The 27,671-nt window shown below is 51.5% G+C and overlaps 1 protein-coding gene across 1 annotated transcript in view; it reads left to right on the top strand.

Annotated features, from left to right (window-relative positions):
- The window catches only part of BSN (bassoon presynaptic cytomatrix protein), a 229,720-nt gene that overhangs the window by 167,235 nt on the left and 34,814 nt on the right, over window positions 1-27,671 (top strand). The window contains exons 3-4 of the mRNA XM_029051105.2: window positions 16,246-16,671; window positions 18,939-25,772. Coding sequence (XP_028906938.2) covers window positions 16,246-16,671; window positions 18,939-25,772 — 7,260 coding nt within the window. The remainder of the gene's footprint in view (window positions 1-16,245; window positions 16,672-18,938; window positions 25,773-27,671) is intronic.

The following is a 27,671-nucleotide window of genomic DNA, read 5'->3' as shown; positions in this document are numbered from 1 at the left end:
ACCCCACATACCTGTTGCCAGTCTCTTCTGAGTCCTAGCCCACTGGCCCAGGTCCCCGAGCAGAAGTGGGACAATCACAAAGAGGGACGGGGAAACCCAGGATGCCCACTATAGGTCCCAGAGAATTGGCCTGAAACTGAGAAGCTGCAGCAGTGGACTGGAAGTTGTGGAGAGGAGTTGGCATGAAGGTTGATGTACCAGCCGAGATCTGGCATATCACTCTCTGGGGTGCAAGCTGAAGGTGACCAGTGTTCATTATTGAACACTGGAGATTCAACTCAGTCTTGCCATTTAAGTACCAGAAATCGATTGGCCTGGAACACTTTAAATAGTTCCCTTCCCACCATCTTGTCCAGCAGTAATGCACCAAAAAGAAAATGAAATTCAACACGGCCTGCCATTAATTACTACTGAACCTGTCAATCAATCGATGGTATTTATTGAGGGCTTACCTTGTGCAGAGCACTGTACTAAGCGCTTGGGAGAGTACAATGCAACAGAGTCAATAGACACATTCCCTGCGCACATCGAGCTTACAGTTTAGAGAGGGAGACAGACATAAACGTAAATAAATAATTTATAATACGTAATTTATAGATATGTCCATGGGTGGCTTAGTGGAAAGAGCACGGGCTTGGGAGTCAGAGCTTGTGGGTTCTAATCCCGTCTTCTCTATCACTTACCAGCTGTGTGACTTTGGGCAAGTCACTTAACTTCTCTGTGCCTCAGTTCCCTCATCTGTAAAATGGGAATTAAGACTGTGAGCCCCACGGGGGACAACCTGATTACCTTGTATCTATCCCAGCGCTTAGAACAGTGCTTGGCACATAGTAAGTGCTTAACAAATACCATCATCATCATAAGTGCTCTGGGGCTGAGGATGGGGTGAATATCAAATGCCCAAAGGTCACAGATCCATGTGCATAGAAGATGCAAAAGGGAGGGGGAATTAGGGAAAAGAGGCCTTACTGGGGGGAGACCACTTGGAGGAGATGTGGCCTTAATACGGCTTTGAAGGTGGGGAGAGTGGTGGTCTGGCATTTCTGGAAGGGGAGGGAGTTCCAGACTAGGGGGAGGATGTGGGGCAGGGGTTGGCAGCGAGATAGATGAGGTCAAGGCACAGTGAGCAAGCCAGTGCCAGAGGAGCCAAGTGTGCGGGCTAGGCTTTAGTAAGAGATCAGTGAGGTAAGGTAGGAGGGGGCGAGCTGATTGAGGGCTCTAAAGCTGATTAAATGTCCACATTTCCCTCCTCACGTGACATGGCCCAGAATTCCCTCCTCTCCCCCCTCCTCACAGTCCTTCAAATTGATCGTGCTACACCAAGTGCCCTGGCTGAATGAAATGGATGGGGAATTGTGGAAGAGTGCCCATTAGGGAAAAATGTCCATCATTTGAGCAACCAACGAGAAGGAATGCCAAGCTGGGCTTTGTGCATTTTCTTGGACTCAGTCACTGATGTTGCCTTGAATCGTTTCTGATCATCCATCAGCAGTAACAGAACTTATTGCGTGTCTTCTGTGTGCAGAGCACTGTAGAAGCTACTTGGGAACATGAAATAGAAGTAAAAAATGTGTCTTTGCCCTTGAGGAGCTTGGACTCTAATGGGGGAATTGAGTATATCCGAATGCTTACGTGAGCTGGCGCTAGGGGGTCACCACCCCCCTCCCTTGGGAGAGGAAACCGCGCTGGAAACCTGCATCCGTGGGGACCCTTGAATGAGGAGTTGGCAGCCTTGACAAATGGTTGATAAGATTCATGAATTTATAGTCACATAATCTTGCCAACCAGAGGATCTATTTTGGCAATGTCAGGGAGGGTTCAAGGTCATGACTCCCGGATCTCTAGGTGAGCTAAAAATGCCACATATACTAAGGAGTCATGTTTCTTTTTCTTTCTTTTTTTTTTTTTTTAAAAAAGGGCCCCCTCAGACCCCGTGGCTTGTTATAGAAAAGACACATTGCTGTCCTCTCACCTATTAGTGATCTGCCCTCAGGTAGCACTTGGTTTGCATAGGGAGAGTTGCCGGGACTAAATACCCACAGCTCTTCTATTCTCCATTCCCAAAGTCCAAGCTGCAAGGCTTGAAGAAAGGTGGGCAGAAGATGGAGGTGGAATTGAGGACTGGAAACTCCCCCACTTTCAGGATGGTGGACCAAATGCTAGCGTCGGTTAATTGTATTTACCGAGTGCTTATGGTGTGCAGAGCACTGTACCAAGTTCTTGGGAGAGAACGCTATAACGATGTAACAGACACATTCCCTTCCCACAGTGAGCTTACAGTCCCAGACCTTGCATTCTTCCCTCTCAGCTGAAGTAAAGCGGAGTGTTGTGAAGGGGCAGAGTCATGCGAAGCTCCCTTGGATTAGTAGCTGAGAGGATTGTTGGCCATTCGTTTTTGTTTCCTTTTTGGGTAAATGTACAGTTCCGTGGTCTGGGGTCTTGGCCAAAGGTGCTGCTTCAAAACAGGCTCCAGGACTCCCGTGACAGGTCCTGGGGAGCTCTGCGCAAGGCCCGGCACAAATGGAGCACAGAAAATATACCCCTTTAGGAAGTGTGGTGATTGAGCTTCTTCTTGAGAAGACATCTCCCAACACTAATCAGTCGACCAATCCACAAGCTCTTTCCACAAGTGCCTAGTGGAAAGAGCACGGGTCTGGGAGATGGAGGATCTGGGTTCCAGTCCCAGCCCTGCCTCCATTCTCCTGCTGTGTGACCTTGAGCAAGTCATTTCATTTCTCTGGGCCTCAGGTTCCTCATCCGTAAAATGGAGACTCAATACCCGTTCTCCCTCTCCTCTAGACTGTAAGCCCCATGTGGGACAGGCATGTATTCAGCCTAAGTTGTATCTACCCCAGCACTTAGTAGCACTTAGCACTTAGGAGCTTAAAGTCTAGTGGTGGAGGCAGGCATTGAAATAAATTACAGATAGGGGAAATGACAGTATGTACGTAAGTGACGTGGGGCTGAGGATGGGGGGAATATCAAGTGCTTAAGGGCTACAGATCCGAGTGCATAGGGTACACAGAGGGGAGGGAGAGAGGGGAAACGAGGGCTCAGTCAGTGATCGCTGATGTCAAGAGATCACTCAACCTGAAAGGAGGATCATTTCAGTTGGCTCGTGGAGAGGTTTCTGGCACGCCAGGAATTTGGAGAAGAATTTGCAGGAGCAAACGAGCTCTCAGGAAAGCAAAGTGTAGTTGGGGTGCATCTGTTCTTAGAAGTCTATGGAAAAATAGAGACAAACCAAATGAATGATGGGAGCCTCACTCCATCATGTTTTGCTTCTTTGTTCGGGCCTGATTTGACGTCCAACTGTATAAATAGGAGCTCAGCTCTGAAAGCAGCGTGGCCTAATGGATGGGCCTGGGAGTCAGAAGGAACCGGGTTCTAATCCCAGCTCTTCCACTTGTCTGCTGTGTGACGTAGGGCAAGTTACTTAACTTCTCTGGGCCTCAGTTACCTCATCTGTAAAAACGGGGATTAAAACTGTGAGCCCCGAGTGGGACAGGGACTGTATCCAACCTGATAAGCTTGTTTCTACCCCAGCAATTAGTACAGTGCTTGGCACATAGTAAGATCTTAACAAAACCTTAAAAAAAAATCAGGCTGTTTACTCTCTTTATGTGGGGGTATGTGGAGCGTGGCAAGGGAAGGGCAAAGCTTGGAACTTGACGTAAACTGAACCTGTTGTGCTTTCAGCATTTTCTATTTGCCATTGGCTGCTCATTAAACAATATGAGTCAATTCAATATACTTTCTCTTAGGAGGACTTGGGTGATTCTCGATTTCATTACCCTTCCGAATGGCTCGAGCCCACCGAGGCATTGACTAAAAATCTGGAATGGGTTTAATGTCATTAGACATACCAACCAATTTAATTTAAAAGTAAGATTTTGTTTCAGAATTAGCAGACAGAAATGACTAACTTTGTTTTCAGAATCAATCCTGTAGCCAGGATCAACATTCAAGCACCTTCCTGTTGGAATCTGCCAGGTGACGGGAAAAATCGAATAAGAATATTTTGTTCGGTTCGTTCATGGATCTCCAAACAGCTTACCGCCAGTCAATCAATAGATTGTATTTATTGAGCGCTTACTGTGTGCAGAGCACTGTACTAAGTGCTGGGGAGAGTATAACAGACGTATTTCCAGCCCACAGGGAGATTACAATCTATAGGGGGAGACAGACTTTAATATAAATAAATAAAATTACAGCTGTGGACACAAGCGCTGTGGGGCTGGGAGTCGGGGTGTACAAAGGGAGCAAGTCAGAGCGACGCAGAAGGGAGTGGGAGAAGAGGAAAAGAGGGCTTAGTCAGGGAAGGCCTATTGAAGGAGCTGTGCCTTCATTAAGGCTTTGAACGGAGGGGGAGAGTAACTGTCTGTAGGATATGAGGAGGGAGACTGTGCCCAGCCAGAGGCAGGACGTGGGTGAGAGGTCGGTGGCGAGATAGACGAGATCGAGGTACAGTGAGTAGGTCGGCATTAGAGAAGCAAAGTGTGTGGGCTGGGTCGTAGTAGGAGAGCAGTGAAGTGACGTAGGAGAAGGCAAGGTGATCGAGTGCTTTAAAGCCGATGGTATGGAGTTTATGTTTGATGCGGAGGTGGATGGACAAGCACTGGAGGTTCTTGAGGGGAGGGGAAACGTGGACAGGACGTTTTCGTAGAAAAATGATCAAGACAGCAGAGTGAATGAAGTATGGACTGGAGAGGGGAGAGACAGGAAGCAAGGAGGCTGATACGGTAATCAAGGCAGGATAGGATAAGGGCTTGGATTAATGTAGTAGCAGTTTAATTAAACTTCCCAGCATCCCTTTGAGTAAAGCCAATATTGGTGTTCCTTATTTTTTATTAATTAGGACGTTGGAGGAGCTTAGACACAGAGATGAGCTATGATTTGCTCAGAGCCACATAGTGAATCAGGGACAGGGACCCAAAGTGTTCAGGGAGGCCGCTTAGCTGACATAGATCTAGTAGAGCACTGAGAGAGTGAGGCTGAGCAGAATGCAGCTGGACTTAACAAATGCATCCATTCGCGCAACAGTAGCAAATGAAAAATTAAGAGGGACAAGCAGATAATCCAATATGCAATTACCAAACAGTAGCCACAGGAAGCATTCAACTAAAATAAACGAACAGTAGAGTAGCCACATACAGCTCAGGCAGACAAGGGCAGAGGAAAGCTTTCTTTTATGGTATTGGTTAAGCGCCTACTGTGTGCCAGGCACTGTTCTAAGCCGTGGGGTAGATGCAAGATACGTTGGACATAGTCCATGTTCCACATGGGGCTCGCAGTTTACATCCCCATTTTACAGATGAGGTAACTGAGGCACAGAGAAGTTAAGTGTCTTGTCCAAGGTCACACAGCAGACAAGTGGTGGAGCAGGGATTAAGACCCAGCTCCGCTGACTCCCAGGCCTGGCCTCTATCCACTAGGCACCGCTGCTTCTCATATATCTGGGAAATACCTGACAGTGGTACTTTTTTTTTTTTTTACTGGCTGGCTACCTAACTCCATTTTTTTTAAAGCCTGGCATTCAGTATCATTGATTTAGAGGGCTAGGGTCCGCTCTAAAAGGAATTAAATTGCAGAGGGGTCACGTTATTAGTATTATCCTTCTATTCCTGTTGTTAAACAGTTTCTCATTCCCTGTTCTGTAAGGAACATTTAAAAAGACATGGCCCCTACTTTCAGGGAGTTTATATTGAGAAAATTCCAGACACATTGAGACATACTCATAAAACCAATGTCACAGAACTCTGTAGCGAGAATGACCTTGCTCTTTGTGGACATGTCAAGTGGGCGGGAGGGGAGTTTTGTGGACTTTTCTTCCTCTTGCCTCCTCTCACCGCCTCTCCAAGTTCAGTTTGGCTCCAAATGGGCTTCTAAAGGAGGATTCTGAAGAAGGGGAGGAAGTTGGTTTGACGGATGAAAAGTGAGAGGCTGTTCCAGTCAGAAGGGCGGAGAGAAAGAGTGTCTGGAGGCGGAGGAACAAAGGAAGCTGAGAGGCAAGGTTCTTTACTGGGCCAAGGGAAGAAACGGGATGAGGGGAAAGAGATGAGCTATTAAGCAAGGGCCGGTAAGGTGTGTGGTTTAAATTGGAGACAGTAGGCAGCAGGGAGCCAGAGAGGAAGCTCGGGGAGGGAGAAGAATGTGCTGAAAGTTGCTAAAAAGGAAGATAGTTTGGACGGAGGTACCGCAGGCTTCCCGGAGGGTGAGAAATGGAGACAGGGAGGCCGGGGAGAAGGTTGCAGAATGAGATATGAGGGCGATGATGGAAGCAGAGAAGGTTGTGCCTACTCTTCTACTCTCCCAAGCGCTTAGTACCGTGCTCTTGCACACAGCAAATGCTCAATCAACACTATTGAATGATTGATAAATGCTATTGAGTGACTGCTTGAATAATAGAACATGGATAGGAACGAGTGGGTTTTGAGGTCTGTTGTGGGCGGCGGGGGGGGGGGGGGGGGGGGGGGGGGCGTCTCATCTTAAAACCAAGGAAGGCTGCATTTCATCTGTTTTGAAATCCAAGAATTTGGCTACAATACCGTGTCTACTGTCGGAAATTTCTGAGCTGCTGCTGCGCTGCCCTAATTTCACAGGACGCGTTCTCAGAAGCGAAGGAAACTTATTGTTTTGGATTTGTCGATGCCTCTCATTCTTTACTTCACAATCTTAATGACGTGATCATGACACCTCCGTGGATCGCATTAGTGATCCTCCAGACTGTAAGCTCCTTGTGGGCAGGGATCGTGTCTACCAACTCTATTGTATTGCACTTTCCCCACGCGCTTAATACAGTGCTTGGCACACGGTAAGCGCTCAATAAATACCATTGATTGATTGACTGATCAGGGCCTCGTTCCCTGAAGAAAATGACTCGGTAGCACCTTGGGAATTGACCTGTGGGGCTAGCACCTTTGCCCTCCAGCGCTTAGAACAGTGCTTCGCCCGTAGTAAGTGCTTAACACATACCATCATCATCCTCATCACTATAATGGCAAAGATTTGAGATTCCTTGGCTTTAGTCGAAGGATTTATCAACTCTGTTGTATCGTACTCTCCCGAGTGCTTAGTACGATGCTCTGCACACAGTAAGCACTTAATAAATACCATTGATTGATTACCCTTCCTCTCACTGCCAGATCTTGGAGAATCTAAGCTTTGTCGATCCCTCATTCCGTTACTGAATAGTACTTATTCATTCATTCATTCATTCAGTCGATCGTATTTATTGAGCCCTTACTATGTGCAGAGCACTGTCCTAACTGCATAGGAAAGTACAACTGAACAAGAGACATGGACCCTGCCCTCCAGGAACTTACAGACTAAGGGGGACTGACAGACACCCACCATTAATAAATGTTATGCTTGTTGATTCCAAATGCATAGAAGGAAAAATAGATAAGTAAATAAATCTAAATTAATCTAAGTCAAGACTCCATGTACAAGCCCTTGAGAGTATAAATATAGTAGCTGTTGGATGGACACGACCTGAGAAGGCGGAACTTAATTGGTGAATGCCTCCTGATTTCCTGGAGGTTTTGAAGATGGGGAGGAGTGTGGTCTGATGGATCTGGAGCAGGAGAGAGTTCCAGGCTGTACCTCGATCTTGTCTGTCTTGCGCTCGACCCCTCGCCAATGTCCTGCCTCTGGCCTGGATTTGCACCCTTTATTCCCCCCTCCCTCAGCCCCACAGCACTTCCGTACACATCCGTAATTTATTTTCTTTACATGAATGTCGGTGTCCCCCTCTAGACTGTAAGCTCACTGGGGGCAGGGAATGCACTGTTGTTATATTGGACTCTCCGCACACAGTAAGTACTCAATAAATATGATTGAAAGAAATGAAAGATGAGGGGCTTGAGCAAGGTTTTGGAAATGGGACAGTTTGAGAGTAATGAACACTGAAGTAAGCTTTGGAGGAATAAAGAGAATAAATTGGGTGTCCTGGTAGAGAGAGTGGATAAAGTATGATAGCTGATGAGGTGCCTTAAAACCAATGGTCAGGAGTTTCTGTCTGATGCAAAGATGAATGGGGAACCATTGGAGGTTGTTGAGGAGTGGAGGGACGTGTGTAGCTCCGGTTTTAGAAAGACGATCATAAAAATTATGGTACCTGTTAAGTGCTCACTGTGTGCCAAGCACTGTTCTGAGCACTGGAACCCGAGCAGCAGAGTGAAGTATAGAGTGGAAAGGAAAGAGGCTGGAGGCAGGGAAGAGCAGCAGCGTGGCCTAGTGGGAAGAGCACAGGCCTGGGAGTCAGAGGACCTGGGCAAGGGACCTTGGACAAGTCATTTAAATGTTCTCTGCCTCCGTTTTCTCATCTGTAAAATGGGGATTCATTATCTGTTCTCCCTCTACTTAGCCTGTGAGCAGCATGTGGGTCAGGGACTGTGTCTGACCTGCCTATCTTGTATCTATACTTCAGTACTTTAACCACAGGTCCATTTGTGAAATGAAGCTTTCTGGCCCTGAACTCCTACCGTACAGTTACAGACCACATCTAAATGACAGAGACATTAGGACCTGAATGATACCAGGTCATCTCTTTTGAATTATTTTACTTCAGCGAGAGATATTCTTAAAAATTTTAGGGTTCCATCTTAATTATTTAATTGTCGCCTTCCAAAAGACACAGAAAAATTCAACTTAGAAAGAAAAGGCTGAGATGCGGATTGGGTTAGATTGTCACTACCCAGCTTTCCTTCTATTTATTTATATTGATGCTATTGATGCCTATTTACTTGTTTCGCTGTCTCTCTCCCCCCTTCTAGACTGTGAGCCCGTTATGAGCCCGTGGGCAGGGATCGTCTCTCTTTGTTGCCGAATTGTACTTTCCAAGCACTTAGTACAGTGCTCTGCACACATTAAGCACTCAATAAATATGATTGAATGAATGAATTAATATGTTTTGGGAATAACTGGGGAAAGGCACGAGCCATTAGTGTTGTTTCATTTTTCAGTTTGCTCACACACATTCCCCAGACTAAAGATCCCTCACTCTTCAAATCTTCCACAATATATCCTTTCTATTCTCCGTAGTCGTCCTCAAAATCTACCTCCAACTAAATACCTCATCCCCGATTAGGTTATTCTGATAGCCGTAAGTATATACTGATTTACATAATCCATGTGTTCATTCATTTTTCAAACTCTTGCTCTTATCAATTATATCTGCAATTTTCTTTTCACTCCCACTGTATATATATATGTACAATTAATGGCTACCCATCACCGGTATTCACTGGATGTTTGCCCTGTGCAGAGCACTGTGTTATACACCTGAAAGAGTATGCTAGAGTTAGCAGACAGGTTCCCTACCCTCGTGGAGCTTACAGTCTTCTCCCCTTTTAGATTGTCAGCTGCTCAAGAACAGGGCAAGAATGTTCTGGTCAAAGTGCTCTGCACAAAGGAAGCCCTCAGTAAGCGCTATTGACTAATGCAGGCTATCATAAAACAAATATTTAAAAGCCCCCCCAGTATATTGACAAAGATTTAGCTGACTTAAACTGCACGCTAACTCTCATACCTGGGACATGCATTCGTTCATTCATTCAATAGTATTTATTGAGCGCTTACTATGTGCAGAGCACTGTACTAAGTGCTTGGAATGGACAATTGGGGAACAGATAGAGACGACCCCTGCCCAATGACGGGCTCACAGTCTATTCCATCTAGCCATCTGCCTGTTTGCCCATGTCATTACCCAATAAAGACTCCATTAGAGGATGAACAAAAGGATATGGAAAGACGGGACATGCAACTGATGAACTGGAGATTTGGAGAGGGAAAATGTTGAAATCGCGTGGCTTAGTGGAAAGAGCACGGGCTTGGGAGTCAGAGGTCATGGGTTCTAATCCTGGCTCCGCCACTTGTCTGCTGTGTGACCTTGGGCAAGTCACCTAACTTCTCTGTGCCTCAGTTCCCTCATCTGTAAAAATGGGGATTAAAAAATGTAAGCCCCACGTGGGACAATCTGATTACCCTGTTTCTACCCCAGCGCTTAGAACAGTGCTGTGCGCATAGTAAGCGTTTAACAAATACCATAATAATAATAATAATAATAATAATTATTATTATTATTATTAAAAGTGAGGTTTTGTGCTTTATGTGTGTGTTGCATTTAGCCATGTTTTACCTTACCTCGTGCTATGGATGTTAGAAAAGCAGTTACATATAACTAAGACTACATGAAGCAGTATGGCGTAGTGGATAGAGCACGGGCCTGGGAGTCAAAAGGTCATGGGTTCTAATCCCGGCTCCGCCACTTGTCTGCTGTGTGACCTTGGGCAAGTCACTTCACTTCTCTCTGGGCCTCAGATATCTCATCTGTAAAATGGGGATTGAGACTGTGAGCCCCATGTGGGACAGGGACGGTGTCCAACCCGATTTGTTTGTATCCACCCCAGTGCTTAGCACAGTGCCTGACACATAGTGAGCGCTTAACAAATACCATAATTATTATTGATGATGAAGCAACGTCCACAGAGTATTCAAATGAATATGAATATCTGTAATGAGCAATGAGCAAATGAGTAGGTACATATCTGTAACTTATTTATATTAATGTCTGTCTCGCCCCTAGACTATAATGTGGGCAGGGAAGGTGTCTACCAACTCTGTACTCTCCTAAGAACATAGTACAGTGCTCTGCACACAGTAAGTGCTCCGTAAATACCACTGATTGATTGGCACATAGTAAGCGCTTAACAAATACCACAAATATTATTATTATTATTGTTATCACTGTAGAGAGACCAGCGAGGAGGCTGATATCCTAATCAATCCGGGCTAAGGCAAGGGCCTGGACTAGTGTGGAGGCCATTTGGATAGAGAGGAAGAGGTAGGTCTGGGAAATGTTGTGGAGGAAGAACCATCAGGGTTGAGCAACAGATTAAGTGGGAAAGTCGAAAATCAGTGAGGAATCGAGGATAATACAAAGGTTGCAGGTTGCCGGGCCAGGAAGGATGGTGGAGATTTTTATCGTGAAAGTCAGGCTCCAACAATCAATTCTCAAGACTGTGACCAGGCCAGTCTGCTTTTCTTCCCCACAAGAGAGGGTACTTTCTCCCATGTATATCCTGTTGAGCACAGAAAGCCCCTATTCTGAGAGTGATTGATGACTGTTGCCCAGTTTAAGAGTTTGAGTAACTTCCGATAACAGAACAATAATAATAATAATCACAGTAATTGTGATTACTGTACAAGATAATCAGGTGGGACCCAGTCCCTGTCCCACAAGGGATTCACAGTCTAAGTAGGAGGGAGGACTGGCATCGAATCCCCATTTTACAGATGAGGTAACTGAGGCACGGAGAAGTGAAATGACTTGCCCAAGGTCACACAGCAGACGAGTGGCAGAACCGGGAGTAGGACCCAACTCCTTTGACTCCCAAGCCCGTGTTTTTTCCATTAGGCCACGCTGCTTCCCGATCTCCCTTCACCTGGTTCTGCCAGCGTTCACCAACATCAGGAGCTGGTGCGGCTCTATAGATTCGCTCAGGTCTTAGATCGTATCAAGGAAACATTTGGACTCTGGATGAAGAATGCTATAGACATGTGGGGCCCTCAAAGTATTATAATCAGGCGCTTAGTACAGTGCTCTGTAAATACCATCGATGGATTGATCGTTGAGTTTGGTTCTCCCTTCTTCATTTCCCTGGGGTTATGGCCACCCACTCTTAGCAGCCACAGAAAGAAATGCAATCTTCCTTAGCCACTTTTCTTATCCTCCCTTGGAAACGGGGATGCATCTGCTTCGAACAGGGAATCGCCACCTGGATCAATAGAGTCTGTGCGGACTCACATGTAATGTACCCCCTGGCCCTGGCACGCTCCCCAACGATGAACGCTCTGCGTACTTCGATATGCAGACTCTTGCGCTGTCCACGGGAGCGGGAAATCCATTCTCCTCTCTTCTCTCCCTCCCCATACACACAAGACCATGAAAGCACACTTGAAACATGTAGTTTCTCCCTCTACATGGAGGGGCAGAGGATGGAAGCAAGCCCATTATTTTTTGTTTATCCGATAAAGCCGACATTAACATATTATGCTAATACAGGCACTGGCCAAATGCATTACACACCTCTGCCGGTGAGGAAAAAAAAACACCTTGTGGCTATTCGGAGGAGTAACTCGATTGAAGTCAGCTTATGCTGAATCCCCTGTTCCTTAAGCGTTGTATGAGAACTCACCCCAGTCACCAAGATACCAATTAGCTTTTTAATGATGCACCTCAACCTCCTGTTTGTTTCAGCTCTTCTGCCAGCTTCACGTACTTTTTAATCTTCTCTAGTAAGTCAAACAGATGATGGCTGTCATTAATTTGCTATGGCGGTGGAGCTTTGAGCCCTTAACCAGCAGTCACTGCTTAATCCAAAAGGGTCTGAAGGGTGAAAGAGTTACAGGGGACTGGTGAGTTTTAGAAACCAAAGAAAGTTGTGCACAGTTATTTCCCCTTTCCAGGCCCAGGGAAACTAAGAGGGTCATTAAATAAAGTTTCCTCAGAATGGCCCAAATCCTGGAGAATGTTTAGCTGGGTGGTTGGTTTTTCCCACAGGCAGTGCAATTAGTGACTTTTTAAATGAGCACTCTTGCAGAAACTTAACTTAAATGAGCACTTTTGCAGAAAAATAACTTTTCCATCCAGCTGTTAAAAGCGAAGCACAAAGATCTGAAGCAATAGAAGCAGAAAGAGAGCACCAAAAAAGCTTTCTATTCCTGATCACTACTGTGGAGGTAAAAATAGCCCTTTCATGACTGGAAGGAGCTTCGGATCTATTAGCGCAGAGTGCCTGCTTTCTCCCCACAGGCTTTTTGCCGCTTACTTGCCTGTTGTCGGCGGCTTGGTCCCGGCACGCGGGGGAAAAGACAGGCCTTGCCTAGACTATCCATAGACGAATGATTCCATCTTTCCTGTGCTTCGCGCGGAATGTTTTCTTTCACATTTTCGTGGACAAAGAATTGGTACCCTTGGAGAGGGAAGAAGGGGAAGATGTCCAGTTGGTCTTGGGCCAGCTGAACCCGTGCCATAGGAGGAGGATGGAGAATCAGGGGAGCGCCTACCCAAAATCTCACTTTTACCAATGGGCTGGAGAAGCCGAAAATCTAAAGCCCCCTGACAGAGGGACTTTGGACTGAACCCCATCCCCTCCCAAGACAAATAAAGGAGAAGGGAGATTCCTGCTAGCCTTAACCAGGAGGAATTCCTGTGGCTGGTCTTCCCAGTTGAAATTAGCATTCTCCCAAAGTGGAGAAGCTCCCAGAGAAGCAGCGTGGCTTCGGGGATAGAGCACAGGCCTGCAAGTCAGAAGACCTGGGTTCTAATGCCGGCTCCACCACCTGTCTGCTGTGTGACCTTGGGCAAGTCATTTCACTTCTCTGCGCCTCAGTTATCTCATCTGTAAGATGGGGATTAAAGCTGTGAGGCCCATGTGGGACACGGACTGTATCCCATCTGATTATCTTGTATCTACCCCAGCGCTTAGTACGGTGCCTAGCCCATAACAAGTGCTTAAAATATATGTTAAAAAAAATTGGAGCATTTCAGCTCCACTCCAGATCCGTCTGCACAGGCTCGGAACCGTGTCCACCGTGACCCAGCACAAACTGAACCCTTTGCTTTATGAACATGGCTGCCCACTGAAAGAAGCAGAGGCAGAAGCAATTTTTTTGTTGTCAACTGTGACAGGGTTAGCAGAAGGGATGAGGAAATACTCTTAAGATTTGAACGCTGTGAAACCTGGAGGCAGTGGGGGTGGAGGGGAGCGGGTGTGTGGGTTTGGATGATGGTACAATCAAAATAGAAGAAGTAAAAGGGAATTAGGCTGCCTGGGAGCGGGAGTTAAAGGGAAAGCACAGGGCTCCAGAACAAACCTGGCTGGCTCAAAAATAGCAGGGGTCGGGGAGTGAAAGCGGGTAAGCCTTTGGACTTTATTGAGCTCCTCAGTAGTTTCCTTGAAAAGAACGTGACGATGGTATTTTCAATCGCCATAATTCTCTCTTGGACCAGCCCACAGTAACAACTTTCCAGGAAAGAGCTGTTTTTCAACCCTTGCAATATATTATCATTATGTATTCTATTAATATATTATGTATAATATATAATATTAATATACAATAATGATGGTGTTTGTTAAGCGCTTAACTATGGGCCAGGCACTGTACCAAGCGCTGGGGTTGATACGAGCAGATTGGGTTGGACACGTGGGGGGCTCACAGTCTCAGTCCCCATTTTACAGATGAGGTAACCGAGGCCCAGAGAAGTGAAGTGACTTGCCCAAGATCGCACAGCGGACAAGTGCCCAAGCCGGGATTAGAACCCATGACCTTCTGACTCCCAGGACCGTGCTCTATCCACTACGATAATAACGCCATTTGTCAAGTACTTCTTATGTGCTAAGGGCTGAGGGAGACTCCGCAAAATTAGATGGGACATAGTCTCTATCCAGATGGGGTTCACAGTCTAAGGGGAAGGAAGAACAGGTACTGTTTTACTGATGAGGAGACTGAGGCACAGAGAACTTGCCAAAGTCATTCAACAGGTGAGAGCAGTGCAGTGAGTAGAACCCGGGTCTCCGGACTCCCAGGTCCGCTGCTCTTTCCATCAGGCCACACTGCTGATCTGGTGATCAGCAGAAGTTGTGGCCTCTCTAGGTTGCAGGGAAATTTTACCCTTCACCAAATTGCCATCAGAAACAGCAATGCCAGAGTCTGTGTGGATGCTGGGCGGATTCCTCATGAAACCACCTTATTCAAATGGCCATCTGTTAGGGAGGGAGCTATGCCCCCTCACCACTTCCCAATGGAGGAAACATCCCTTGCCTGAGAGTCAGGAAACACTTAAAGATGCAGAGCCCTCACAGCTCTGAGGAGCAGCCTGAAAGATCACAACTGCTTGGGTTTAGGCCAAGAATTGTGGGTCGAACCGATCAGTGTCCGTGTAAAGGCTGCAGAAAGTGGATTGAGGATTCAGAATTCTACCTCTCTGGATATTCAAAGCCTGCCCTGGGCTCCACAAAATGGTCCACTCTACATCTATAGGGCTTCCCGTAAGCTCATTCCATTTGTCCGGTCATAGGGCCTGCTGGGCTCATCACAGAAACTTGTAAAAAAAAAAATAATAATTCTATAGAAAGTTGGCGTGGAATCCAACAGGGACCTCCACTTACCGAATAAAGAAAAATTCCAAAATCAGTACCTACAAACCAAAGGCCCTTAGTTCAATCAATCAATCAATTAATAGTATTTACCAAGCACTCGATGGAGGTAGGGCACTGATCCTAGCGCGTGGGAGAGTGCACTGCAGTGCTTACCACAGTGCTTGGCACATAGTAAGCACTTAACAGATACCAACATTATTATTATTACAATATAGTTGGAGGGCAAGATCCCTCCCCTCAAGGAGCTTACAGTCTAGTGGGGGAGGCAGAGTACATTAACATAAATTACAGATGGGGGCGCAGCAGAGCCTAAGGATATGTACGTAATAATAATAATTTTTATGGTGTTTGTTAAAGCGCTGGGTGGATACAAGCAAATCAGGTTGGACACGGTCCCTGTCCCACGTGGGGCTCACAGTCTAAATCCCCATTTTACAGATGAGGGAACTGAGGCCCAGAGAAGTGAAGTCACTTGCCCAAGGGCACAAAGCAGGCAAGTGGCAGAGCACATACGGGCCGAGCGAGGTAGGGGTGGGGTATATCAAAGCGTTTAAAGGGTACGGGGGCATAGGCGGCCCAGAGGGGACGGCAAATAAGGTGGCGGAAATGAAGGCATTCATCTTCGGGTTCGGCAAACACCGGGGGCACTGTAGTGGTCAGTCAATCAGTGGTATTTATTGAGTGCTTACTGTGTGTAGAGCACTGGACTGAGCACTTGGGAGAGTACAACACAACAGAGATGGTAGACGTGTTCCCCGTCCCCAGTGAGCTCCCAGAGTAAAGGGGGAAACGGACGTTAAAGTAAATTACGGATACGAACCTAAGTGCCGTGGGGCTGAGGGTGGGGTGAACGTCAGATCCGCAAGGGTACAGATCCAAGTGCATAGGCGACGCGGAAGGGTGGTTGAGTGGGGGAAATGAGGGCTTAGTCACGGAAGGCCTTTCGGAGGCGATGTGATTTTAATAAGGCTTTGAAGGCGGGGGGAATGGTGGTCTCGCCGTTCACCCTCTTCTAGTCCGAGCCCCAACTGAGCTGCCGAATTCCCTGTAACTGGAATTTTTTTGCCCTGTTCTGCAGAAAAACGAGTGGCTCTGCTTGAACTGCCAAACGAAGAGGTTGCTAGAAGGAAGCCTGGGAGACCCTGCTCCCATGCCACTGCCTACCCCAAAGCATCAGCCAACGGGGTCTCCACGACACCAAGCAGGGTTGGCCAGTCAGCAACCGAGAGGGCCACCCGTCCCGGGTCAGCAAGCGGGACCTCCGCCAGACAGTCAGATCTCCCAAACCAAACATCTCAGGGCTTCAGAACAAAGCAAGTTCCAGGCAACCCCCCAGGAGAAAAAACCCATCGCTCCAGCTGAAGAAAAACAAGTGCCGAAGCCACCTGCAGAGTCTCCAAAGCTTTCTGATCTTCCGAAGGCAAAGAGTCTGGCAAGTAAACCCGAAACGGCCATCAAAGAAAGCAAGACAGTCACAGAGGTTCAAAAAGTGAGAGACCAGGAGGTAAGGTGGGGAGTGAGATCCCGTCAACTTACGCGATCCCAGGGGTCCGATAAGGGGTCGTGGGGGTGGAAGGTAAATGGAATTTCCCTTGTAGGGAGGAATATTGTGATAGCTAATAAGAAGCAGACTCTCCATCTCAGCTCCTCTTTCCTGTATCCTAGAGGTGGGAGAGGAGCGGAGTGACGAGCGGGAGAGTAAGGAGAGAGGCGACTAGAGGGAGATGGATGAGATGAAACTCCTCAAGGGCTTATTCCACCTTCGGGTCATCTTGGGCTCAAGTGTTTTGTTTTTTCTGGAAGAAAGGAAAAAACAACTCAATTTTCTTTTAGCACTTGCTTTCCCTTGCCTCCCTTTTCCTGTTTACCAGTTTCATCATAGAATGGTGCCATCTGAAGAGATGAGTTCCAGGAAATATAAAGCAAACAGTAAACTCCATTATTAGAGAATGTGCCTGTATTTCCCAGGCACTGTGCCCAAAAAAGACAGAATGGGGAAAAAGCGAGATGTGTGGGAAAGGACCCCGTTAGAAAAATCCAGGGGAAATGATTTCCTTTTAAAAGGAAAAATGAATCAAACCCAAATTGCCTCATCCAAGCCAGCATTTTGCACATGCTCACACTGTACCACCCCTTCGAACACCCACAGAGCAGTTGTTTTGAGCGCCACTGAACTGTGGCGGCCCAGAAGTGAGAGAGCCCACCCCTCAACCTTGCACCCTGTCCATTCCAGTCAGACATAAAGTAAAGAACATGGATCTTAGGAGCAGTGGAGTCCTGTGCTGCTGAGGTAGAAAGCCAGATGCTGAATGTTGAGCCTGGCCTTCAGCTAAGAGTCCATCTTTTCCCACTGAGGTGTGTGGGTGTCTGGTCAGAACTCTAATAGCGGTATCTATTGAGCGCCCACTGCGTGCAGGGCACTGGAAAATACCGATCTCGACCAGCGTGACCCAATTTCCTCGGGCATTTGGTTGTTGAAAGATGGGGCTGATGTCTAGATAAGGTCCCTCGGGGCAGGACCGGAGAAACGACTCAACAGCAAGCGATCGTCATGAGCAGGAATGAAAGGAAAACGAAACAAGAGCAGAAAGTTCGAAGTTCCATCCAAGTCACCACCTTCCCTGAGTGTCCAGTCCATCGTGCCACCAAGCCGACCTCACACCTCCTCTAAAATGGCGGGGGGGAGGTGAGGCCTTCACCCATCTACCCCCAGAACCGCTCCACTGGCAAGGGTAAAACGTGGAGGCCGCTCCACCACCATTCCTAGCTTCCCCTCCTTCCCTTCCCATCCATCCATTTGAAGGTGGAGGAGCAGCCCAACCCTTCCAGTCCCTGGAGCCTAAGCGGGTTGAAGGCAACCAAATCGGGATTGGAGAGAAAAATGGGCGAGAGAGATCTGGAATACTGAATGCCTCGCTAGCTCATATGCAAGACCAGCCCAGCTCAGACCTGGGTCGGTGCCCCATTCAATAAAGTCTGTGGTCCTGGGGATCAGCCCGATCTCTTACGTACTTACTATGGCTATGAAGGGCAACAGCAAGCAGCGTGGCTCAGCGGAAAGAGCCCGGGCTTGGGAGTCAGAGGTCATGGGTTCAAATCCCGGCTCAGCCACTTGTCAGCTGTGTGACTTTGGGCAAGTCACTTTACTTCTCTGGGCCCCCGTAACCCCATCCGTAAAATGGGGATTGACCGTGAGCCTCACGTGGGGGCAACCTGATCACCGTGTATCCTCCCCAGCGCTTAGATCAGTGCTTCGCACATAGTAAGCGCTTAACAAATGCCATCATTATTATCGTCATCATCATCATTGTTATTTCAAAGGACTGGAGCCCGACGCTAATTACCCCCGGACCACTTGTCGGCCTAGCTTTGAATCTCCCTGGTGAAATGCCAGCCAGGGATTGAGAAGCAGCGTGGCTCACTGGAAAGAGCACGGGCTTTGGAGTCAGAGGTCATGGGTTCGAACCCCGGCTCTACCACTTGTCAGCTGTGTGACTTTGGGCAAGTCACTTAACTTCTCGGTGCCTCAGTTACCTCATCTGTAAAATGGGGATTAAGACTGTGAGCCCCACGTGGGACAACCTGATTCCCCTGTGTCTACCCCAGCGCTTAGAACAGTGCTCGGCACATAGTAAGCGCTTAACAAATACCAACATTATTTTTATTATTATTAAATGCCGGGAAATGAGAGTGGCGCTTCCGTTTTGGTGGGGGATTTCCTCTGGGAGGTTTGGCATGTAGAGATGGTAATGGCTTGTTTTTCGATCCTAGGACACAACCAAGCCTTATCCCCATGACCTGTCCCGGAGCCCGCAAAGCCTGAGCGACACTGGCTATTCGTCAGACGGGATATCCAGCTCCCAGAGCGAGATCACCGGCCTCGTGCAACAGGAGGAGGAACAACTGAACGGGGCCGGGGTGGTGAAGCAGAGCCCGCCGAGTCCTTCGGAACTCACCAAACTGGAAAGCAGCATGCGCCCGCTCCTGGAGCCAAAGGGAGCTCCTCCGGCCCCGGGGGAGCGGGGGAAGACGGTCCAGGAGCTACGAGAAGAACAGAGGCAGAGGCAGAGACCCCGATCCCTCTCCATAACCCCCGAGGCCTTCGACTCTGATGAAGAATTGGAAGACATCATGGAAGAGGACGAAGACTCTGCCGAGTGGGAGAACCAGAGAGACCCAAGAGACACTGCCGAGTCGTCAGACGACTTTGGCAGCCAGTTGCGTCACGATTACGTGGAAGACAGCAGTGAGGGAGGGCTCTCCCCACTCCCAACCAGGCAACCAGCCAGAGAACCCGCGGTGGTCACAGATGAGGAATTTATGAGGCGGCAACTTATGGAGATGAGTGCCGAAGAGGATAATCTTGAGGACGATGAAGATGCGAAGTACGATCGGGCCAAATACAGTGCGGTGAAAAGCAGCCCCAAGCCAGACCCAGAGAAAGGCAAAGAGCCCAGCGCCCCAAAGAGGAGATTGCCTCACAACGCCACCACCGGCTACGAAGAGGAGAGGAAGGACATGGCAGCCGTCGAGCCCGACGACGTGACGGCCTCGCAGGGCGGGCTGCGCCGCTTCAAGACCATTGAGTTGAACAGCACCGACGGTTACAGCCGAGAGATGGAGATGAGCCAGGAGACCGACATCAGCTTGGACAGGGAACCAGAACTGGAGATGGAGAGCTTGACGGGCTCCCCCGAAGAAAGGTCGAGAGGAGAATACTCGTCCACCTTGCCTGCCACCACGCCCAGCTACACATCAGGGACCTCCCCAACGTCCATTTCCTCCCTAGAAGAAGACAGCGATAGTAGCCCCAGTCGCCGGCAAAGGCTGGAGGAGGTCAAACAACAGAGGAAAGCCCGGCATCGCTCCCACGGGCCTCTGCTCCCGACTATAGAAGACTCCTCGGAAGAGGAGGAGCTCCGGGAGGAAGAGGAGCTTCTTCGAGAACAGGAAAAGATGCGCGAGGTGGAGCAGCAGCGCATCCGCAGCACCGCCCGGAAAACCAAACGGGACAAGGAAGAGCTGCGGGCCCAGAGGAGGAGGGAGCGGTCCAAAACTCCGCCGAGCAACCTCTCCCCCATCGAGGACGCGTCCCCGACAGAGGAACTGCGGCAGGCCGCCGAGATGGAAGAGTTGCATCGGTCCTCCTGCTCGGAGTATTCCCCCTCTATTGATTCGGAAGCCGAAGGATTCGATGTGATAGCCTCCAAGCTGTACAAGTCTGGGAGCGAATATAACCTGCCCACGTTTATGTCCCTCTACTCGCCGACGGAGAAGACATCCAGCAGCTCAAGTTACCCCTCCAGCAAGCCTCTGAAAAGCGCCGAAGAAGCCTACGAGGAGATGATGAGGAAGGCTGAAATGATGCAGAAACAGCAAGGCCAACAGTCGCAACAGAACGTGGCCTACAGCGGCAGCTACCAGCAGGCGGGCTATCGGAGCTCCAATCTGGGTCCAAGTAGTTTTGAATACCAGTATATAGACGAGTATGAGTACGAGAGTGGCCCGGTGGGGTCGTCTCAGCCTGGGTATCAGAACGAGCTAGCTAAGCCGGGAGCCGTGTACGAGGAGATCCTTCAGACCTCGCAGAGTATTTCCCGAATGCATCAGACTTCTTCACGCGATCTGGCTTTCCAAGAGGAACAGAAGAAGAAAGGGAGGGAAGAGACCTATCAGGAGAAACAGTTTCTGAATGCAGAGAGCGCTTACGCCGAGCTGATGAAGCAGAACGGCGGCCCGCTGACTCCCGGCACCAGCCCCACCCAGCTGGCGGCTCCCGTGTCCTTCTCGTCTTCGGACGGCGGGGGAGGCCGAGTCATTCCCGACGTCCGAGTCACCCAGCATTTTGCAAAAGACGTTCAAGAGCAGCTCAAGCTTCACGGCTCGCCCGTCTCCCCGGTCTCTGTTTCCAAGGGGGTGACCGCCCCTTACACGTACAGCCAGGGGCCCGGCGCGGTCACCACCCTGGTTGCCAGCCCGGCAAGCATCCCGCGGATTTACAGCTCTCCACCTTCGCTGAGCGACGCGGACGGGTCAGCTCTGACCTCCGCCAGCAGAACGCTGGGCCAGGCTCAGATCCCCGCGGGTTACGGCTCCCAGACCGAAGAGCCGCCCAAACCCAAGAGCGCTGCGGACGTCGGTGGGACGTCGGCAAGAGAGAAGCTTCAGAGCCTGGGTGACGCCAAGTCCGGCGTTCCCGTGTCCCCCAAAGGCTACCCGTACTTCAAAAGCTCAAGCCCTCCTCTTTCCCCTACTTCTCCCACCGAAAGTCCCCCTCATTCCGCCGTGAGGATCGGCCCAGGGCCGGGCCTCAGGTCCACTGTCGAATTCTCCACTCAAACTCAAAGCCCGATGCTTTCCGTCGATGCCCCCGTTGGCCCGGGCAGCTCAACCGCATCTCCTATGGTAGCTCAGGGGACCCAGACCCCCCACCGCTCCAGTTCTCCTCGACTCACAAGGCAGCAGTCCTCACAGGACTCGCCCTTTATGGTCATCACGTTAGCGTCGGATGCGGCTAGCCAAACCAAGATGGTCAACGCCAGTTCTTCCACCTCCCCGGCCTCGTCTCCGACCGGACTCCCACCGACGATCCACGGCTACAGTCAGACGGTGTTGAATGCAGCGCAGATGCAACAGGAGCCGCTGCAGCCCGGCTTCCCCAGGGCCCAAGGCGTGTTAGAGAGGACCCCCGTTTCCAGTAGCGTGGTTCACGTGAACGCGGCGAAAATCCACGCGGCTCCTGCCGTCGACGGTGCTGCGGGGATGTACGGCTGGGCTTCGCTGCCCCCCGAGAATATCTCCCTGTGTAGGATATCGTCCGTTCCTGGGACGTCCCGGGTGGAACCGGGACCCAAACTGCCAAGCAGCACTGCCGTAGACCTCCGGACCGCTATCAAGTCGGCCCCGATCATTATAACGGACCAAGGCGTGGACCTGACCTCCCTCGCCACCGAGGCCAGGAAGTACTGCCTCACCCTGGATCAGGCCTCTAGTCGGCAGTCAACCACCGTCCAACCTCTAATCATCAACCTCAACGCCCAAGAACACCCCCATGCCTTCCTCGGCTCATCCACCACCGTCAGCATCACCGTTGCCTCGTCCATGCTCGTGTCGCAGCCCAAGCTGCCTGTGGTCTACGGGGATCCTTTCCAGAACAGGATCGACTTCGGGCAAGGGACGGGCAGCCCGGTATGCCTGACGCAGATCAAGCAGGTGGAACAGGCGGTGCAGACCGGCCCCTACAGGGGAAGCGCGCCCGGCATCTCTCCGCCCCGCGGAAAGCCCGAAGACGCCGGCGGCCCCCAGCCGACCAAATTTGCGCGCTACAACTTGCCCAATCAGATGGCGCCCGGGATCAAAAAGGAGGTGCTGCTCACCCAGCCGGGCCCCGCCCAGAACGTTGGCCTCAAGCAGTTCCCCCAGGATCCGGGGCCGGACGCGTTCAGGGCCACTCCGGCGGAGCCCAAGGCCCCCAGTCTGCCCGTGAACCTCGGGGGGAAGAAACCCCACGTCATGATGGTGCAGGTGGATGACCTGGCGGCGAATCCAGTCACCAAGCTGGTCAAAGAAGAGCCGGCCCCCGGTGCCCTGGACCTGACCGGGATCAAGTCCGAAAGCCAGGTGGCCTGCTGCGACGTGGTCTACAAATTCCCCTTTGGCAGTAGCTGCACCGGGACTTTCAACCCTCCCCCGAAGATTCCTGCGAAAGGCGCCGCGGAGCCCGCCCAGCCGAGCAAAGCTGGCGTCCCGTACTATGGGACCCGAGACCCGGAGCTCCCGGAGCCCTATCCCTACAGAGAGCAAGCTTTCGGGAGCCAGGGTCTGTACGAGGAGCCGAAATACTACCCCCCGAACCTTGTGGGTAGGCTCTACTCGTCCATGTCTGACACCAACCTAGCAGAAGCTGGCTTGAATTATTATCCCAGTAAAAGCGAGCCCCTCTTCCAGTCCCCCGGAGGCGACGCCGCCATGGACCTGACGACCATGAAGCATTCGTACAGCATCAGCTTCACCGAGGGGGGCTACCTGGGGCACGGCATGCAGTACGGTTCTTTCACCGACCTCAGACAGCCCTCGGACCTGTTAAGTCACCCCCTGCCCATGAGGAGGTACAGCTCCACGTCCAACATCTACTCGGATTACCGGTACTCCCCCCGAGGAGAGCTGTCAGGGTTCCAGGAGTCCAGCCTGGCTCAGTACAGTGCTACGACCGCCCGGGAGATCAGCCGGATGTGCGCGGCCCTCAACTCTATGGATCAGTACGGAGGCAGGCACACCAACAGCCCCGACCTCCTGCAGTACGGTCCCGGCGCTGGACCGGGGGGCCTCCCCGCTCAGCAGGGGCTCGCCGCCGGCAAACCCAACGTGATGTACAACCCCAACTTCCCCGAAGGCCGCCAGAGCTACGGAAACCTGGCGCAGTACAGTCTCCCGGGGGGACGGCTGGGGACCGTCAGGCAGATGTTCCCTTCGACCGCCACGGTCCGAGCTGCGGATGGGATGATTTACTCAACCATCAATACCCCCATCGCGTCCACTCTTCCCATCACCACCCAGCCGGCGTCGGTGATGCGGCCCATGCTCCGAGGCCTGTACAGGCCCTACGCCCCGGGCAGCATCGCAGCGGTGCCTCTGGCCAGCCTGACCAGAGTACCTCTGGTGGCTCCCAGGGTTCCGCTCGCCCCTCAAGGGGTGTACCGCTATTCTCCGCCTAGCAGGTTCGCGGCGGTCACGACGACCCAGGTGATGGAGACGCCGATGTACCTGGGGAAACCCGTGGGCACCGCGGCGGCCAGCACGGCCGGAACGGGCGGGGGCCCCGGCCCAGCCGGCAAGCCTCCAGCCCTACCCGCGGGGAGCCTGCAGAGGCCGGAGCAGCCCGGCGGGGGCTCGCGGGAGGAGCCGACCCCGCTGGCTCCCGGGGGGCAGGGCGTCCCCAAGGAGGCCGGGCCACCTCAGCCGCTCCTGCCCGGCCAGAAGCAGCCGGGCGAGGGCCCCGCGGCCAAAGGGACTGCCGAGAAGGAGGAGAAGGACAAGGAAGAGGAACGCCAGAGAAAGCAGCAGGAGCACATCCTGCAGATTGAGAGGGAGAGGGTGGAGCTGGAGAAGCTGAGGCAGCTGAGGCTCCACGAAGAGCTGGAGAGGGAGCGGGTGGAGCTGCAGCGCCACCGGGAGAAGGAGCAGATGTTGGTCCAGAGGGAGATCCAGGAGCTGCAGTCCATCAAGCACCAGGTCCTGCAGCAGCAGCAGGAGGAGCGCCAGGCCCAGTTTGCCTTACAAAGGGAGCAGCTGGCCCAGCAGCGCCTGCAGCTGGAGCAGATTCAGCAGCTCCAGCAGCAGCTGCAGCAGCAGCTGGAAGAGCAGAAGAGGCAGAAGACCGCCTTCCCCCCCGGCTGCGATCCCGCGGGCAGGATCCCTCCCCAGGCGGTGACGGAGATGGCCATGGAAATGCAGAGGACCCTGGCCCAAAACGGCCAGTACTGGCCCCCCGGGAGCCAGGCGTTCATGGCAGCAGCAGCCGCGGGCCAGGAGGCGGCAGCCCCGGCCCGGTACCCCGGCGCCCAGAGGCCGCTCACCAACTCGGCCTCGGAAATGTCCCTTCAAACCGAAGAGCACTGGGAAGCCAACAGGGGGATAAAGAAGAGACACTCGATGCCCCGCCTCAGGGATGCTTACGAGGCGGAGGAAGGGCACGAGCCCTACGTCGTCAAGAAGATCGCCGACAGCAGCGTGCAGACCGACGAGGAGGATGGGGAAGAGCGCTACTTCATGTCGCGGAGGCGCCGGGCCCGGCGGAGCACCGACTGCAGCGTCCAGACGGACGACGAGGACAACGCCGAGTGGGAGCAGCCCGTGCGTCGACGTCGCTCGCGGTTCTCCCGCCACTCGGACTCGGGTTCCGACAGCAAGCACGACGCCTCGAAAGGCATGTCCAGCGTCGGCATCCAGACCATCAGCGACTGCTCTGTGCAGACCGAGCCCGACCAGCTGCTCCGGGTCTCCCCCTCCATTCACATCACCACCCCGGACCCGCGGGTGGAGATCGTCAAGTACATATCGGCTCCGGAAAAGACCCAGCGAGGGGAGAGCCTCGCCTGCCAGACCGAGCCCGAAGCCCAGGCCCAGGGAATCGTCGTCCCTCAGCTCACTGTGCCCACCACAATCACCCCTTATACGTCCAACATCCAGATCGTAACCACGGGGCCCTTAGACCCCAACGGCGGGAGACAGCAAGGCTTAGGGAAAAAGAAACCGGATCCTCTGGAAATTGGTTACCAGTCCCACTTGCCGACTGATTCTCTTTCCCAGCTGGTGACCCGGCAGCCACCGAAATCCCCCCAAGTCCTCTACTCGCCCGTCTCTCCCCTGTCCCCACACAGGCTCCTGGAATCTTCCTTCACTTCCAGCGAGAGGCTGAACAAGGCCCACGTGACTCCGCAGAAGCATTTCACCGCGGACGCCGCTCAGCGCCAGCAGACCCTACCTCGTCCGATGAAAACCATGCAGAGGTCGCTGTCTGACCCCAAGCCCATCAGCCCGACCTCAGAGGATTCAGCTAAAGAGAGATTCTCCCTCTACCAGCACCAGTTGCTCCAAGGCAGCCAGGTGAGAAATCGTCGCCGATTCAGCGGGAGTCGAATCGGAGACCCCGGTGCCGATCCGGTGGCCGGGTTCCAGCGGGACTGCCGCGGCAGGAGCGCGGAGGCGGAAGACGCCGATGTTTAAAGGACGCTAGAGAGCGGGCCGGTGCCTCGGGGCCGACCTGGGCACCATCACCCCGATCTCTGCAGTCACTTATTCCTTTTAATGACAGCACTGGGTTTCTTCGTGAAGTAATGCAAGTGTGTGTGTGTGTGTGTGTGTGTGTGTGTGTGTGTGTATGCGTGTGTGTGTGTGTGCGTGCTTGCGTGGGAGAGGCGGGAGAGGGGAGTAGGAGTGAAAATGGAGCCCCGAAAGGATGAACGGGACAACCTCCCGGTCTTTACGATCCACAGAGGCAGGCCGGCAGGTTGAGCTCACGTTCTCCAAAGGTCTGTCCTGGACAATTTTAGAAAAGAGTGTAGAAGTGTCCTAAGATGGGGACCAACCTGGCTAAGATGGTGACTCCGCCTGGCCCCTGATTCCCCAGCTGCCTCGGCTTCTGCTCCCCTGTTAGGGTGCTTAGAGTCCCAGCCCCAGGCAGGACCGACTCGGTGAATTCCCAGACGGCATTTTGGGCCCGGAGCACAGAAGTTTAAGAATGCCGGGGACCGTTAACCCCGCTCTCCTTCCCAATCTCTCAGCTGCCGAGTGTGAAGGGGAAAGCGAGCAAGCTTGGACGAGTGTCCTGATGTTCCGGTTTCCAACAAGAATAAGACTAAGTGGGTAAAGTAAAGAAACTAAAAAGGGATATGCCCGAGAGGCCTCCTGGCTTCATTTGGCCTTCAGATGCCTCAGTGATTCCTCCCCGAGGGGAACCCTTTTTTGGAGAAAAAGTCACGTTTCAGATTGGATTCCCAATTGTTTCTTCCTAGAAACTTAAATGGTCCAAATAAACCGGAAACATTACTCTTGGCTTTGGAATGCACTCCGACCAGCCGGGGGCGGTGGTGTTGTAATGGTAGTAATAATGGAATTTATTGAGCACCTCCTGAGTGCGGTACACTGTTCTAAGTGCCTGGGCCGTTACTACAGAGGTTCAGACGTATTCCACTGTCCAGAAAGAGCGTACATTAACTGGCAAGACAGACAAAGAAATGTCAAGCATGCCCACCCATATTCACTCACGTAGTGGGGTGCGTAATTTCCACCCCCTCCGTTGTCGAGAAGAAAAAAGAAGATTATTTTTACAAGCAGGGCCGTGATAGTGGCACGGGCCAGGATAGGAGGAGGCGTTAGGGTCAAAACCCTGCCGATACAGACTCATACAGACGAATGAACTCCGTGTATTCATTCATTCAATAGTATTTATTGAGCGCTTACTATGTGCAGAGCACTGTACTAAGCGCTTGGGATGAACAAGTCGGCAACAGATAGAGACAGTCCCTGCCGTTTGACGGGCTTACAGTCTAATCGGGGGAGACGGACAGACAAGAACAATGGCACTAAACAGCGTCAAGGGGAAGAACATCTCGTAAAAACCGATGGCAACTAAATAGAATCAAGGCGATGTACAATTCATTAACAAAATAAATAGGGTAACGAAAATATATACAATTGAGCGGACGAGTACAGTGCTGTGGGGATGGGAAGGGAGAGGTGGAGGAGCAGAGGGAAAAGGGGAAAATGAGGCTTTAGCTGCGGAGAGGTAAAGGGGGGATGGCAGAGGGAGTAGAGGGGGAAGAGGAGCTCAGTCTGGGAACGCCTCTTGGAGGAGGTGATTTTTAAGTAAGGTTTCGAAGAGGGAAAGAGAATCAGTTTGGCGGAGGTGAGGAGGGAGGGCGTTCCGGGACCGCGGGAGGACGCGGCCCAGGGGTCGACGGCGGGATAGGCGAGACCGAGGGACGGTGAGGAGGTGGGCGGCAG

This window comes from Ornithorhynchus anatinus, chromosome X1 (assembly GCF_004115215.2).
Source record: "Ornithorhynchus anatinus isolate Pmale09 chromosome X1, mOrnAna1.pri.v4, whole genome shotgun sequence".
Taxonomy (NCBI): Eukaryota; Metazoa; Chordata; class Mammalia; order Monotremata; family Ornithorhynchidae; genus Ornithorhynchus; species Ornithorhynchus anatinus.
The sequence above is the reverse complement of the archived record's forward strand: the minus strand, read 5'-3'. Positions and strand labels throughout refer to the sequence as shown.